We start from the raw sequence: 15969 nt of genomic DNA, 5'->3' as shown, positions 1-15969 counted from the left end.
GAAGCACAGGGAAGTCCGCGGCCTGCACCGCTCCCTGATGCGATTACAGACCCAAGCCATCTGTCCCGAATTCACCTGAGCTCATTTGCTGCGCTACACGCCAATGGAGGGTAGCAGTGAGGAATCTGCGCGAAAAGGCTCAGCAGACATCTTGCTGCGACTCAAATTCAAACTCAGCGCCAAACCCGGAGGAGGAAGGAGGGCGGCCATCTTGCCGCGACACGAGGTCGATGCCATCTTTCCCACACAGGGAAACCCAGGACAGTGGGGGCCACTCGAGTGAGGAGTATAGAGTCTCCAGGGACCAAGCCTCAATGGTCCTAGATCAGGACATACCTCACCAGTTCAGAAACTCTATAGTGACTGTGAAGGTAAACGGACATTCCACTAAATCCCTAATCGACACAGGCTCTACTGAAAGCTTCAAAGACTCACAGACTGTACAAGAGTACAACCTAAATATGTATCCTTCCAATTACCACATAATCTTTGCGTCTCAGTTGCATTCTACGCTTGTTCAATAACATTGTATAGTACATCTGTTGTTTGAAGGAGAGGAATTCTGTAATATACTTGATGAATTGTGTGCTCCGGTGTTGTTGGGTCTGGACTTCCTGTGTCGCTTTAAAAGCGTGACTTTGGAGTATTCTGGTCCCTTCTCCCCTGTAATGGTTTGGAACGGAGGGCCCCTAAAATCAGAATTCACATGCAGCCTCTCCACACTGAATATTGACCCCCCACCTCTCTTCCCGAATTTGTCCTCAGACTGCAAACCTATTGCTACTGCAGGAGGTTCAGTACAGCAGACCGAGATTTCATAAAGTCTGAGACACAATGTCTGCTCGACGAAGGTATCATCAAACCTAGCGCCAGCCCGTGGAGAGCACAAGTGGTAGTGGTAAAAGGGGAAAACAAGTCCAGGCTAGTAACTGACTATAGCCAAATAATTATACACACTCCTGGATGCATACCCCTCCCTCAAGTTTCAGACATGGTGAATGATATTGCACAGTATCGCGCCTCTTCGACCATCAACCTGAAAGCTGCTCATCACCAGCTGCCAATCCGTTCCGAGGACCGTCCATATACGGCATTTGAGGCTAATGGTTGTCTATCAATTCTGGAGAGTCCCTTTCTGTATCGCTAACAGGTTTCTATTTTCCAAAGGTAGATGGACAGAATGGTGGATGAGTATGGGTTGAAGGCTCCCTTCCCTACCTTGATAATGTCACCATCCGTGGCCACTCCTTGGAAGACCATGACACCAACCTCCAGAGTTTTATCCACGCAGCGAAAGCCCTGAATCTCACTTACAACTCTGACAAGTGCATGTTCAGGACTAAATATCTGGCTATCCATGGCTATGTGGTGGAGAATGGCATCACTGGCCCCAATCCCAATAGAATTCACCCCCTGTTAGAGCTCCCCATTCCCAGGACCACAAAGACTTTGAGGAGATGCCTGGGGTTTTATTCATATAACACCGAGTGGATCCCTCAATTTGCTGATAAAGTTCGCCCTCTCTTAAAAGCCACTAATTTCCCTTTCTCGGTTGAAGCCCAAACAGCTTTTAACAACCTCCCAAATCACATTTTAAAAGGCACCATGCACGCAGTGGATGAGAAGGTACCTTTCTAAGTGAAAAGCAACGCTTCAGACAGCCCTGGCCACCACCCTCAACCAGGCAGGCAGGCCAGTTGCATTTCTTTCCTTGGACATTACAAGGCCAGAGCTCCGGAACCCATCTGTGAAAAAGGAGGATAAAGCCATTGTAGAAGCTGTGAGGCAGTGGAGACACTACCTGGCTGGTAGAAGATTTACACTCCTCACTGACCAGCGCTCAGTCTCATTCATGTTTAATAACGTCAAGAGGGGAAAAATCAAAAATGACAAGATTGCTAGGTGGAGGATTGAGCTCTCCACCTCCAATTATGACATTGCCTATCGGCCAGAAGCCCTTAATGACCCTCCTGATGCCTTATTCAGAGGAAGGTGTGCCTCTGCACACACCAGCCAACTGCAGTCTCTGCATAATGAGCTCTGCCATCCAGAGGTTACCCGCATGGCTCATTTTGTCAAGGCCCGCAGTCTGTACTACTCCATGGAAGATGTCAGGGAAATGACCAGGTCTTGCCAGGTCTGCATGGAGTGTTAGCCACACTTCTACCGCCCCGCAAAGGCGCACCTGATCAAGACATCCAGGCCCTTCGAACAGCTCAGTGTCGATTTTAAGGGACCTCTCTCCTCCATGAATGGGAACATTTACTTCCTCTCTACCACTGACGAGTACTCCCACTTCCCGTTCACCATTCCATGTCCAGACACAGTCATAAAGGCCCTAGATTCTACTTTCGCCCTGGTCAGGTATCCCAGCTATATTCCTAGCAACCGGAGCTCATCCTTTATAAGTGACAAGCTACGTCAGTACCTGCTGGCGAGGGGCATCACATCCAGCAGGACCTCCAGCTACAACCCCGAGGTAACAGGCAGATTGAAAAGAAGAATGCCACGGTCTGGAAGGCTGTCAATCTGGCCCTGAAGTCAAAAGGCCTTCCAGACTCACGCTGGCAGGAAGTCCTTCCTATGGCGCTCCATTCCATCCGGTCACTACTCTGTACTGCACCCAATGCTACTCTTCATGAGCTCCTATTCAATTTTGAAAGAAGGTCAGCATCAGGAACTACACTCCCAGTCTAGCTCATCACTCCTGGTCCAGTCCTCGGGAAACATGTGAGGAGGAGCAAGACTGACCCCCTGGTGGAAAGGGTGAAACTACACCACGCCAATCCTACATATGCCTATGTGGAGTACCCAGATGGCAGGGAGGACACTGTCTCCATCAGGGACCTGGCACCCGCCAGAACAGAGGGTCCATTGCCTCAAGTGACCTGCAAGCCACGGAGCTCATTCTCGTCACCCCAGTCAGGGCCGCAGGGGATCCAATTCAGGAGGAAAGTACATCCTCCTCCATCATTGAGACGGAGACCCAGCCTGCCTCTCCTCCCTCACAAGGGGACCAAGAGACCCAAGGAGTCCAAGGCCCCCTGGTGCTAAGGTGGTCCATCAGGATCTCCAGATCCCTGGACCACTTAAATCTGTAAATAACTATATTTTTCAACTTTTTTTTCTGAACCCATGTTCTATGTCTTCATTCACAGACCCTAAATTCGACAGGAAGGGGTGAATGCAGTGAACTGGGATTCACTGGTAGTGGTTTGTGCTGATTGCTGGCTCCACCCCCATCTGCTCACATATAACTCTGGTTTCCCACCTCAACTCAGAATCCTTCCAAACACTACTGTGAAGCCTGACTCATAGTTATAAACTAATAAAAGCGTTTGTTCTCCCTCCAGTCGTGAGAGCTTTTATTCATACTACAGCTATATTATGTTCTCAGGGTGGAAAAGACATGTGCAGGATGGGAACAAAACAAACAGGTAGAAGGGCATAGGTGTGCTCAGAGAGAACCCAATGGCAGGCTGATGCAGTGTGGGCAGAGATCAGAAATAACAAAGGTGCAACACTCTGATAGAACTATATGAAAGGCCTCCCAATGGCCACTGGGAGGTGGAGAAACAATGAGATGTGAAGTTGCAGATAGATCAATGTTGTAGAATTAGGAGACTGGGTCATCCTTAGTGGCATTGGCTGAAATAGGTGAAATTTGGTTTAGTGTGTCTTGGAGAGTTCCTTGAAGCAGCATGTGGGTAGCCCAACCAAGAAGGGGGCCACACTAGATCTTCTATTGGCAAATGAGCTCAGCCAGTGATCAGAGTTTCAGTGGTGGAACATTTTGGGATTAACAATTGCTTTTTCTTAACTTTCAACTAATGGAAGGATAAACTAGGGCCTTGTAGGAATGGCAAGCATGATGAATAAAAATATCAAGGGACATTAAAAAGAAAAGGATGATAAGGGAGAGGATGGGACCACTAAAGGAGGGATTTTATGCCGGGAGTCAAAGGAAGAGGGCAAGGGACTAAATGAGTACTTTGCATCTGTATTTACCAAGGAGATGGGCATGAACATTGAAAGGGAGTATAATATGTATTGGGGATTTTGAAATCAAGAAGTGGTGTTGGTTTTATAACTTTTTAAAATTTAACACATCACAATATAACCAATCTCTAACAATGTTTACACAAAACTTTGTACGTGACTTTTTCTATTTTATCCCCAAATCTCTCCCTTTCACTCCCCCCAACCTTTCACTCCCCCCAACCTCCATAACTAATGAGAGAAGAAACAACAGAACGGAAAGAAAAGAAAAAAGAAAAAACAAGAGGGAGCATGTCATTTAAATATTGTGCGTTTCACTTTTTCCTTATGTATACTATTTCTTATTAAGAGTTCAGAGCTGGAGGCTTGAGGTTGCAGTTACCAATAAAGTTTATATATGGGTCCCAAATTTGTTCATATTGTGCATAATTGCCTCTTAACTTGTATGTAATTTTCTCTAATGGATACATTTGTTCATTTCTGTGAGCCACTGCTGTATTTTCAGGGGTGTTTCCATTTTCCAAATTACCATCATGCATTTTTTTTAGCTGCCGCTAATGAAATCTTGATACATCGTTTTGGAATCTGTTTAAATTTAATTTTAACTCCTCGTCTTTTATATTGCTGAACAGAAAAATGTTTGGGACTTTTGGTATCTTGTTTTTTGCAATTTGATCTAGCATTGAATTTAAATCCTCCCAAAAAGGTTTCACTTTTGCACATGTCCAAATTGAAAGTACCATTGTACCAATTTCATGTTTGCAGTGAGAGCATTTATCAGATACAGTCAGGTTCCATTTTTTAAATTTTGAGGTGCAGCATCTAGTCTGTGAAGCCAATTATACTGTATCATTTGATACTGGGCGTGGTTCCCGCACATAATTCCTTCCAGGTTTCATTATTTATTTGTATGTTTAAATTATTTTCCCAACAGCTTTTGGGTCTGTATATTGTCTCAGCTATTCCTTTGTCTTGTAATTTAATACACGTATTTGCAATAAACTTTTTAATTTCATCGTGTCCGTGATTATATATTGAAAGCTACTACCTTCTGGCAACCTTAAATCATTCCCCAGCTTTTCTTTTAAATATGTTTTTAATTGATAATATGAAAATATTGAACCATGTGATTTTCCATATTTATCTTTTAGCTGTTCAAATGTTAGTAGGTTATTGCCCATAAAACAGTTTTTTATTCTTGAAATTCCTTTTCTTGACCATTCCTTAAAATATATATTATTCATTTTGAAAGGTACTAATTGGTTTTGTTTTAGCAACATATTTGGTATCTTTTAATTTATTAACTCGCTCTAAATGTATTCTATTCCATATTTTTAATATGTGGTGTAGTACTGGTAGACTGTTATGTTGCATTTTAACGTCTCATGTCACTTGTAAAGTACATGTTCCGAAACATTTCCCCCTAGTTTATATAGTTCCATCCTATGCCAGGCTGGCTTTTCTCCTACCTTATAAAAATCTGACAAGAATCTTAATTGGGCAGCCCTATAATAGTTTTAAAATTTGACAACTGCAATCCCCTTGTTTACAATGTCCCTATCAGCTTTTCCAAGGCTATTCTTGGTTTCTTTACATAAAAATTTTCTTATCAATTTATTCAATTTTTGAAAAAATTCGCATTACTGGAATAGGTAGCATTTGAAATAAATATTGTAATCGTGGAAATATATTCATTTTGATGTTTTTCCACCACTCTAAGTCCTCTTGTATTTTTTTCCATTAATGGCTGATAATTTGTCTTAAACAAATGGATTTAAACTAATATTTATTTTTATGCCTAAATAACATATTGCCTGTACCTGCCATTTAAAAGGAGATTCCTTTTTATATTGTGTATAGTTTGCCATATTCATTGGCATTACTTCACTTCTATCAGTGTTAACTTTGAACCCTGAAATCACCCAATATTCTTTCAATTTGGTATGTAACCTCTTCATTGATTCTTCAGGATGTATTAAATATACTATAATTTAAAATTCTTCCTGTTTAATCCTTATTCCCTTTATCATTTCTGCCAATGGTTCTATTGCCAAGGTCAAAAGGGAAGGTTGACCTACTCAATTTGAAATAATCTGAAATATAACCATTGGTTAACACTCTCGGTGTTGGTTTTTTTGAGGAGCATTAAGGTCGACATCCCTGGGCCCAAAGGGTTATAACTTTATTGAAAGAGGCAAGTGAAGAGATTGGTGGGGCCTTAACAAAGATCTTTGTATCCTCACTAGTGACAGGAGAAGTCCCAGAGAATGGCTAATGAATGGTACAAACCTATGTTCAAGAGGGAAAAAAAAGATAATCCACGAAATTATAGGCTAGTAATCCTCACATCAGTAGTAGGAAAACTATTGGAGAGGATATTTAGGGATAGGGATTTATGCAAGTTTGAAAGTAATGGTCAGGTCAGGGACAGTCAACAGTTTTGTGAGGAGCAAATTTACGAGTTTGATTGAATTTTTTCATGTGACAAATGTGGTTGATGAGGGAAGGACGGTGGATGTTGTCTACAAGAACTTTAGGAACCCATTTGGCAAAGTCCTTCATGGTTGACTGATTCAGAAGGTGTAGATGCATGGGATTCAGGGAAAATTGGGCTGAATGACCTGTTCCTGTTCTATGTTCTAAGTATTATCTGGCAATAGGTACAGATTTTATGAAATACTCTGCTACTTGATCTCAAGAGTGAAATGCGTCCTGAAACATTAAACTTTTACTGGAGAGATGAAACTTTGCTGCTGTTTTTGTTATAAGGTTTAAAATCTGCCAAGTACCACTTTTCAAATATGCCTCACATTTTGTTTCTGGTGCATAGAACTCTCTCCAGCGAGCCTTTCTCACCTGTGATCACCTTTTATTACTGTGCTGAATGCCTTCTGAGCTAGTCCATCAAGAGCACTGGAGCTACAATATTCCTATGCACAATTTTGTTTTGCATCTCTTTTAATGGTGAAATCTCACTAAATGTTTCACAAGAGCATTATGAAATAAATTTTGCTGAGAAGGCACCTGGGTAATTTAGATCTGAAAACCAAATGTTTTATTAAAACTGTAAGTTTTAAGGAGAATTTGAATAGAAAGGTAGAAAGGTTTACAAACGCATGAATTAGGAGTAGGAGGACATCACTTTTAATAAGATCGTGGGTAATCCGATTGCAACCACAGCTCTGCATTTTAGTCGAGCCGTGGTAAGTTTTCACCCTTTTTCCTATCACCTCGGCCTGAAAAATAATCAAAGAATCTGCCTTCACCATCCTTTAAAGGAGAAAGTTCCAAAGGCAATCCCATATTTTTTTGTGGTAATTACCTGGTTCTAGATTTTCCATAACAAAAATTATCTTCTACATTTCCAACTTGTCAAGACCTTTTTAATCAACCAACTTTCCTTTCTTCTAAACACCCACAGATAAAAATCCAATCTCTCCAAACTTTCCTCATCAGAAAGCCCATTCATTCCAGTAACTTGTCTCGCAAGTCTTAGACCATGCAGAATGGAAAAAGGCCCTTTGGCTCAACTTGACAAGCTGACCAAGGTGCCTTCCTGAGCTGGTCCCTATTTACCTGCATTATGTGTGCCTTAGGATTTGTGCCTCACTTGGAGTATTGTGTGCAGTTCTGTTCACTCCAGACCACAATCAGTGAAGATTGGTAAGAACTGCTCCTCAATCTCCATGAGTACTGGAGCACCACAGGGCTGTGTTCTCAGGTCCCTGGTCTACTCACTTTGCATCTACAACTGTGTAGCTTGGTACTACATCATCTACAAATTTGCTGACGATACCACGGTAGAGGGCTGTATAAGGGAAAGGAATGAGTCAGCATACAGGATGGAACTGAAAACTTGGCTGAATGATGCACCAACAACAACTTTGCACTCAATGTCACCAAATCTAAGGAGTTGATTGTTGTTGACTTCAGGAAAGGAAAGCCAGAGGTTTTCAATCCAATGATCACTGGGGATCAGCGGTAGAGAGGGTGAGCAAATTTAGGTTCTTGGGAGTCACTATCTCAGAGGATCTATCCTGGACCCAACACACCAATGGCATTGTGAAGAAAGCCTGACAGCACCTCCTCAGGAGTTTGTGGAGGTTTGGTATGACACCAGAAACCCTGGCAAATTTGTACAGAGGTATGGTGGAAAGTGTGCTGACTGACTACATCACAGTCTGGTATGGGAACCAATACCCCTAAGCATAAAACCCTCCAAAAGATAGTGGACATAGCCCAGGCCATCACAGGCAAAATCCTCCCCACTATTGAGTACATCTACAGGGAACGCTGCCATCGAGGGTAGCAGGAATCATCAAAGACCCACACCACCCAGCACACTCTCTGTTCTTGTTGCTGCCATCTCGTGCCACCAGGTTCAGGATCAGCTGCTCCCCCTCCAACATCAGACTCCTCAATGACAAAGTCAATCAGAAACTCATTTAAGGACTCTTACTTGTGCTCTTTACTGATTTTCTTTTGTTCTCTCTGTATTGAACAGTCAGTTTGTTTACATTATCTGTTTACAGTTCTTTTAATTGTTTACACTGTGTACAGTTTATTTTTTTGCACTACCAATTAGTGGTAATTCTGCCACACCCACAGGAAAAAGGAATTTCAGGGTTGGATATGATGTCACGTATGTACTCTGACAATAAATCTGAAATCTGAGAGGAAGGAAAGGGTACAGAGGAGATTTACCAGGATGTTGCCAGCAATGGAGGTTTTTAGTTATAGGGAGAGGTGGGATAGGCTGGGTCTTTATTCTCTGGTGTGTAGGAAGCTGAGAGGGAACCTTTTAAAGGTATATGAAATAATGAGAGGCATGGATAGAGTGAATACTCACAGTCTGTTTCTCAAAGGAGATGATTCTAAAACTAAAAAGCATTGGTTTAAGGTGAAAGAGGAGGGATTAAGAGGGGCTTGATGGGCAACTTTTTCCACTCAGAAGGTAGTCCGTATCTGCGATGAACTGTCAGTGGAAACCATAGAAGTGCACAACTTTGACGCTCAACAGCTGCACAGATATATGGATAAGAAGGACTTGAGAAGAATATGAACCAAATGCCAACAAATGGGAGTGACCCAGAATGGCTACAAGGATGAGGTGGGCCAGAGGCCTGTTCAGTGCTACATGACTGTCTGACTCCAATAGACCTGAAATGTTAACTCTGGAAAGTGGAGAGATCTCTCTGGACAAACTTTTTCAAGAAGAAACGAAGAATAGCATTATTTTGCTGCTAACTGCTTTAGTCTTCCCAAATTTTGGCTGGAGGATATTTCGCTCCGACAGAAACTGCCTGCAATTCCAGAATTTTCTGTTTTGATTTGGTATGGCGGGGGGGGGGGGGAGAAAATATCAACATATCAATTGGAGGATAAATGCTACCCGTATAATCATGCAATGAGCCTGCAGGTTTGAATAATAAGTTGCCAAGTTGGATAAACTTGTTCTAAGAAAAGTCTGTTTCGTGTTTCTCTTGCTTCCACATTACTTCATTCATTATTATCCACCCAAAAATTAACAAAGCTCCTTCTATTAAAATTCAGGCACCGTGACCTCCACAAAGTCAACACAACCCAGAAGTGCAGACTGCACAATTAGAGTAGTGTCATTTGTAGGACTCCAGAGTGTTGCTACGTTCGTCCTGCTTGTTATCCCAAATGATTTATTAATCTCAGCTCTGCTCTTATGGGAATGGTAAGTGAAAATAAGGCCAGGCATTTCCTGATTAAAAACGTCATGTACTCAGCAACGTTTAACATTGACCTCCCCATTCAGAACTCAGTCCCTTTATCCTGTGGTCGCGGATCACAAAAGGGAGAAACAAATTGTAAAAAATTAGAAACCAGCCCCCAAAAAATAATTTGGGCTTCAGTTTTCTCACCTTATCTGGGCTAATGCCAAATCTCAAATTTCAAAACTATTTCTTTACCTTTTTAGAGAAGATGTTCTGAAGAGAGAAGCAGAGGGTGGCAGCAAGTGCACTAACTAGTCCCCAAATGTCAAAGGAAAGTTCGGTCACTGTTGCCAAGAAAACTCCAGATATTATGGGAATAAGTGACATGTAGACCTGGCGGAAAGGGAAATCACAGTTAGCACAACAGGTAATAACTGAATTTTTGATTGAGATTTGCATCAGCTTTTCTTTCTTTAATGCAAACACCGAAAGAGCATTAAGGACCCTTAAAAAAAACATCAATTTAGTTGATCAAATTGTTATTTATGTATAAAAACTGGCTGCCATGTTTAACATGCCTCATAAGCATAAATGTTTTTTTGAGGAGGTAACAAAATAAATTGATGAAGATGTAGTCTTTATGGATTTTAGTAAGGCATTTGACAAGGTCCCTCATGAGACACTTGTTCAGAAAGTCATGAGGCAATGGATCCACAGAGCCTTGGCTGTATGGATTAGAAATTGGCTTGCATGTAGAAAGCAGAGAGTAGTGTTACGAGCCCAAAGGACACCAAAACCCAGCAGCAATAGATATTCACCACAACAAATTATTACTTAAACAAAAGTTGTTTTTAATTATCTTTAAACATGAAAACAGAATCAAACTTTAACTTATCACTATTAACCTAACCCCCTTCTAATTCTAAGAATACGTGTATGTAATGTATATGTAAATTTAAGAAAGTTCTTTGGTTCACAGTCCAATCTCACTTCTCATTCTTCCAAATTCTCTGGTTGCAGGCTATTCTTATACTATGCATAGAATTTAACTTGTATAAAGTTCACCAGGCTTTGGTGCTCGAAAGGTAAATGGTTACCACTCAGGAAGATTCTTGTAGGTTTGCAGAGAGAGATCTGTGGTTCCAGGATTTTCACCATTGAGGTACCACCATTAATCACATCAATGTCTTGCTGATGAAACTTGCCCCATCAGGGTTCTCCAGATGATAACCTCTTTCTTTCAGGCTATCACAGAGTTCCTTTCTGTTCCGCTTATTCCAAGAGAGACATCAGACAGATAGCACTTCCAGCCATCCCCCACTCTGGAGCTTCTGTTTCAGTTCCAACAAGCTTGCTTGTTACAGCTTTATGTGTCACACACAGTCAAAGACTCCCTCTGTCTCTCTCTGAGACTCTAACTGCCAGGAAGCATGTGTCCTTCTCTCTCTCTCTCACCTGCAAAACCCCTGACCCTCTCCAGCAATCAATCTTTGGGCTCATCTGTTGTTTTTAGGTAAACAAGAACCCCTCAATGATCTCTGAGCAATATCATCAAAAGCCTTGCAAAAAGTATCAGTAGGCAGCCTGTCTACTTCCTGTGCTTCAAAGACAATAGTCCATTCATTCATGACATCAATTCAATTAACACCCACTTGTGAAATCCCTAGACATTCTGCACAGTTTCTGCAAAGTACCGAGAATATGAAATCTCCAGTATTTCAAATAAGATCTGCTTTAGAGTGTGTGGATGTATGTCACCTACCCTACTTTTCCCAATTTATCTCCCAAAAACATCTCCAAATATTCTGTTACAGTAGTACTGGTCGGAAAATATTCTGCCTGGATGAAGGTCAGTGACTAATGGAGTTCCGTAGGGATCTGTTCTGGGACCCCTGCTCCTTGGGATTTTAGATGAAGGAGCAGGAAGGATGGGTCAGTAGCATTGCGGATGATACGAAGGATGGAGGAGTTGTGGATAATGCTGAAGGTTGTCCCACATTACAAAAGGATATAGGCAGGATGCAGAGTTGGGCAGAAAAGTGGCAGATGGAGTTTAATCCGGATAAGTGTGAGGTGATGCATTTTTTAAGGTCAAATCAGAAGCCTGAGTACAGCATTAAAGGTTGGATACTTAACAGTGTGGAGGAACGGAGTGGTCTTGGGGTCCAAATCCATGCATCTCTCAAGGTTGCTGTACAGGTTGATGGAATAGTTAAGAAGGCCTATGGGCTGTTGGGCTTCATTAATTGAGACGAGAAGTCATGCTGCACACTTAGAGTACTGTGTTCAGTTCTGGTCACCTCATTATAGGAAGGATGTGGAAGTTATGGAAAGAGTGCAGAGGAGATTTACTAAGATGTTGTCTGGATTGGAAACTAAATCTTTTTAGGCAAGGTTAGCAGAGCTGGGACTTTTCTCCTTGCAGCACAGAAGGATGAGAGGAGACTTAATAGAAATCTACAAGGCATAGGTAAAGTGGACAGCCAGGGCAGAAATAGCAAACACCAGGGGACATTGCTACAAAGTGAAGGGATGCAATTTTAGGGGAGACATCAGGGGTAAGGTGTTTTACCAAAGAGTTGTGGGTGCCTGGAATGGTGGTGGTGAAGGCTGAAACATTCGAGGCATTTATGAGACTCTTAGTCTGGCACATGGATGAAAGAAAAATAGAGGGTTACAAGACAGGAAGGATTTAGTACTTTTTTTGGAAGGAATATGTAGGTCGGCACAACATCAAGGGTCAAAGGGCCTGTACTGTGCTGTAATGTTCTATATTATATCATAGCAATAACTGCACTTAAACTATATTGAAGTACATATACTGAAGTTCCAAGAAGAGTTGGAGCAGGACTGTGCGAGAGGACAGTTTAAATAGATGAGAGGTAGAAGCAGAGTGGCCAACATGCGAGAGGCCAACATGCAAGTGGGCCAGAGTTAGAGTGTTGAACTGTGTCTTTGGCTCAAGAGGCTTCAGCGAAAAGAGTAAGACTCTGGTGAGAGTTTATTATTATTTATTCTTTGACTTTGTATTAATGTCAAGATAGAATTGTCAGAATGGGAACAGGGTTAATGGAGTTTTCATCTTCTGAGATGTGGGAATTCTGGAAGACGTCAACTCCCTGACAGCTACATCAGCACAAAGTACATTGAGATATGGAACCTTACAGACTGTGTTCGGCAACTGAAGCTGCAGCTTGATGATCTTCAGCTCGTATAGAGGAATGAAGAGTTCATGGAAAGGAGCTACAGGAGGTAGTCACATCAAAGCTGCAGGAGGCAGGTAGCTGGGCGACTGTCAGGAGAGAGAAAGCAAAGTAGCAGGTAATGCAGAGCACTCCAGTGGCTTTTCCCCTAGTAACAAGTATACCACTTTGGATACTGTTGGGGGAGGGGGGGAGGATTACGACCTACCAGGTCAAAGCCACAATAATCAGGTCTCCGGTCCTGAGCCTGGTCCTGTGGCTCAGAAGGGAAGGAGGAAGAAAAGGTAGCAATAGAGGATTCAATTGTTAAGAGAGGCAGATAGGACATTCTACGGATATGAGAAACCTGGAAGGTTTGTTGCCTCCCATGCGCCATGGTCAGGGATGCTTGAAAAGGGAAGGTGAGCAGCCAGAAGTTGTGGTGCACATTGGTATCAATGATAGAGGTAGAAAAAGGGATGAGGTCCTAAAGAGAGAGTACAGAGATCTAGGTAGGAAGCAGAAATATAGGACCTCAAGGGTAGTAATCACAGGATTGCTGCCAGTTCCGCGTGCAAGTGAGGGTAAGAATAGGATGATATGGGAGATTAGTGCTTGGCTGTATAATTGGCACAGGGGGCAAGGTTTCAGGTTTTTGGATCATTGGAATCTCTTCTGGGGAAGGTACTGTTACAGGTTATATTATATTTTATATATTAAAATGTCTTTAGAAGAGATAGATTGTGGGGGTTCAGTGTAGGTCACTTCACAAACAGAGTAACAAAACACATCTCATTTAAAATGCAAGGGCTTGGCTGAAGCTAGACATTCAGGCACCAGTGATTTTGCAAAGACAACTATACTGCTTTGGAAAGAATTTCCAAAGCAGGTGCAAATGAAACAGTCCAGGGTCAAAATGCTGATAAGATCTTTCAAGGATTGGGTTTTGGAGCCTTGGGGAAGTGTTCTGGTTTTTACAAGCAGAAAGAAAAAAAACAAACAGGATTTCTCTTTTAAAGAGAGCGAGAGAAAGGTCAGTCTACAATGGCTTTTGAGGCTGCAACGTGGCTTGTTGAAAACCCCATTTTGAAGATGGGTTGTGAGTTCTGAGTTCAACCTGTTGAAACCCCTTGTAAGAGGAAATGGCTGGCCAGAGTGTTTCTCCTGAAATAAGGGAAACAAGAGGAACTCTGTGGTGACCTGGAAGAAGAGGCTATCATTTGGAAAACCCATGATGGGGGAAGTTTCTTCGGTAATACACTATAAAGTGGCTGTGTGTGTATTTGTGTGTGTGCAACGAGCAACAAATATCTCTCTGAAACCAACAAGAACCTTCCTGAGCGGTAACCATTTACCTTTAAGCACCAGAGCCCAGTGAAAATTCATAAATGTTAAATTCTGTGCAGAGTATAAGAATTGCCTGAGACCGGTGAACTTGGAGAAGTGAAGACTGGACTATTAAAGCAAAGAAATTTCCTGGACATATATACATTACATACATGTGGGCTTAGAATTAGAAGGGGGTTAAGTTAGGTTCAGTTACTAGTAATAAGTTAAAGTTTAATCCTGTTTTAATGTTTAAAGAAAATTAAAAGTATCTTTTGTTTAAGTAACCATTTGTCTTGGTGAATTTCTATTCCTGCTGGGTTTTGGGGTCCTCTGGGCTCATAACAGTACGATCTGTCCAAAAAGGATGGGTCACACCTGAACTGGAAGGGGACCAATATCCTGGAGGATAGTAAAAAACACAAAGTGCTGGAGAAGCTCAGCAGGTCAAACATGTCCTTTATGTAGCAAAGGGAAAGATACAGAACCAATGTTTCAGGCTTGAGGCCTTCATCAAAGTAGGTGTCCAAACAAAAGAGTTGGGGGGGGGTGTGTAGGTGATAGGTGAAGAAAGGAAGGAGGGGAGAGCAGTAATGAGGGGGAGGATGGATGGCTGGGTGGGTGGAAGAAATGGAAAGACAGGAAAAGGGGAGGGGAAAGAAAAGGCAAGCAAGTTGAGTGGAAAGCAGAAAAGTCAACGTTAATGCCATCTGGCTGGAGAGCAAGATGAAAAATAAGGTGTTGTCCCTCCAATTTGTAGGTGGTCTGGGTAGGATAGTAAACAAGGCCATGGACAGACATAAATGGTTGGCTGCTGGGAGGTCACTGGTGTTGCAGATGGAGAGGATGCGCTCAACGAAGCAATCTACGACTGGTCTCTCCGATGTAGAGAATGCATCATGGACCAGCTGAATAGAGGAGGACAAATTGGATCTAGTACTGAGTAATGAACCTGGTCAGATGACAATCCTCTCAGTGGGGGAGCATTTCGATGACAGTGACACAGCTCCCTCAACTTCAGCAAATTATGGACAAGGATAAGAGTAAACAAAATGGTAAAGTGTTTTATTGGGGAAGGAATAATTACGATGGGATTAGGCAGGAACTGGGGAGGGTAAATTGGGAACAAACATTCTTTGAGAAAAGCACAGAAGTAATGTGGAGGATGTTTAGGGACCACTTGCGTGGGGTTCTGGATAGGTTTGTCCCACTTAAGAGAGGGAAAATATGGAAGGATAAGGGAACCATGGTTGACAAAACAAGTGAGGCAGCTAATTAAGAGGAAGAATGAAGCATACATATGGTTTAGAAGGCAAAAATCAGGAAGGGCTCATAAGAAATATACGGTAGCCAGGAAGGAGCGTAAGAAAGGACACGAGAGCTCTAAGGGTACATGAGAAGGCCTTGGCAAGTGGCATGAAGGAAAATACAAAGGCATTCTATGCATATGTTAAGAACAGAGGGTTCTCAGGAGATAAGACGACTTAAGAATTTTAAAAAACGTGCTTCGAGGCAGAAGAAGTAGAGGAGGACTTAAATGACTACTTTGCTTCAGTGTTCACCAGAGAGAGGGACCTTGGTTAATGTGAGTTCAGTATAGAACAAACATATGCTGGAGCATGCTGAGGTTTAGAAATAGGGACTGTTGGATATTCTTAAAAACATTAGGATTGATTGATAAGACCCTGGGACTGGATGAGATATACCTCAGGTTACTACAGGAAGATATTACTGGGGTTTTGGCAGTGTTTTTGTGTCCTCCCTGGCCATAAGGGAGG

At 42.2% G+C, this 15969-nt stretch overlaps 1 protein-coding gene across 2 annotated transcripts in view; it reads right to left on the bottom strand.

Moving 5' to 3' along the window:
* The window catches only part of slc35e1 (solute carrier family 35 member E1), a 302175-nt gene that overhangs the window by 26931 nt on the left and 259275 nt on the right, over positions 1-15969 (bottom strand). Inside the window, exon 4 of one of the 2 annotated variants that reach the window (XM_069928471.1) lies at positions 9939-10076. The exons of the other annotated variant lie outside the window; for it this stretch is intronic. Coding sequence (XP_069784572.1) covers positions 9939-10076 — 138 coding nt within the window. The remainder of the gene's footprint in view (positions 1-9938; positions 10077-15969) is intronic. 2 annotated transcript variants of the gene reach the window in all.

Source organism: Narcine bancroftii, chromosome 3 (genome assembly GCF_036971445.1).
Source record: "Narcine bancroftii isolate sNarBan1 chromosome 3, sNarBan1.hap1, whole genome shotgun sequence".
NCBI classification, from domain to species: Eukaryota; Metazoa; Chordata; class Chondrichthyes; order Torpediniformes; family Narcinidae; genus Narcine; species Narcine bancroftii.
Note: the sequence above shows the minus strand (reverse complement) of the source record. Positions and strands in the feature narration are given on the sequence as shown.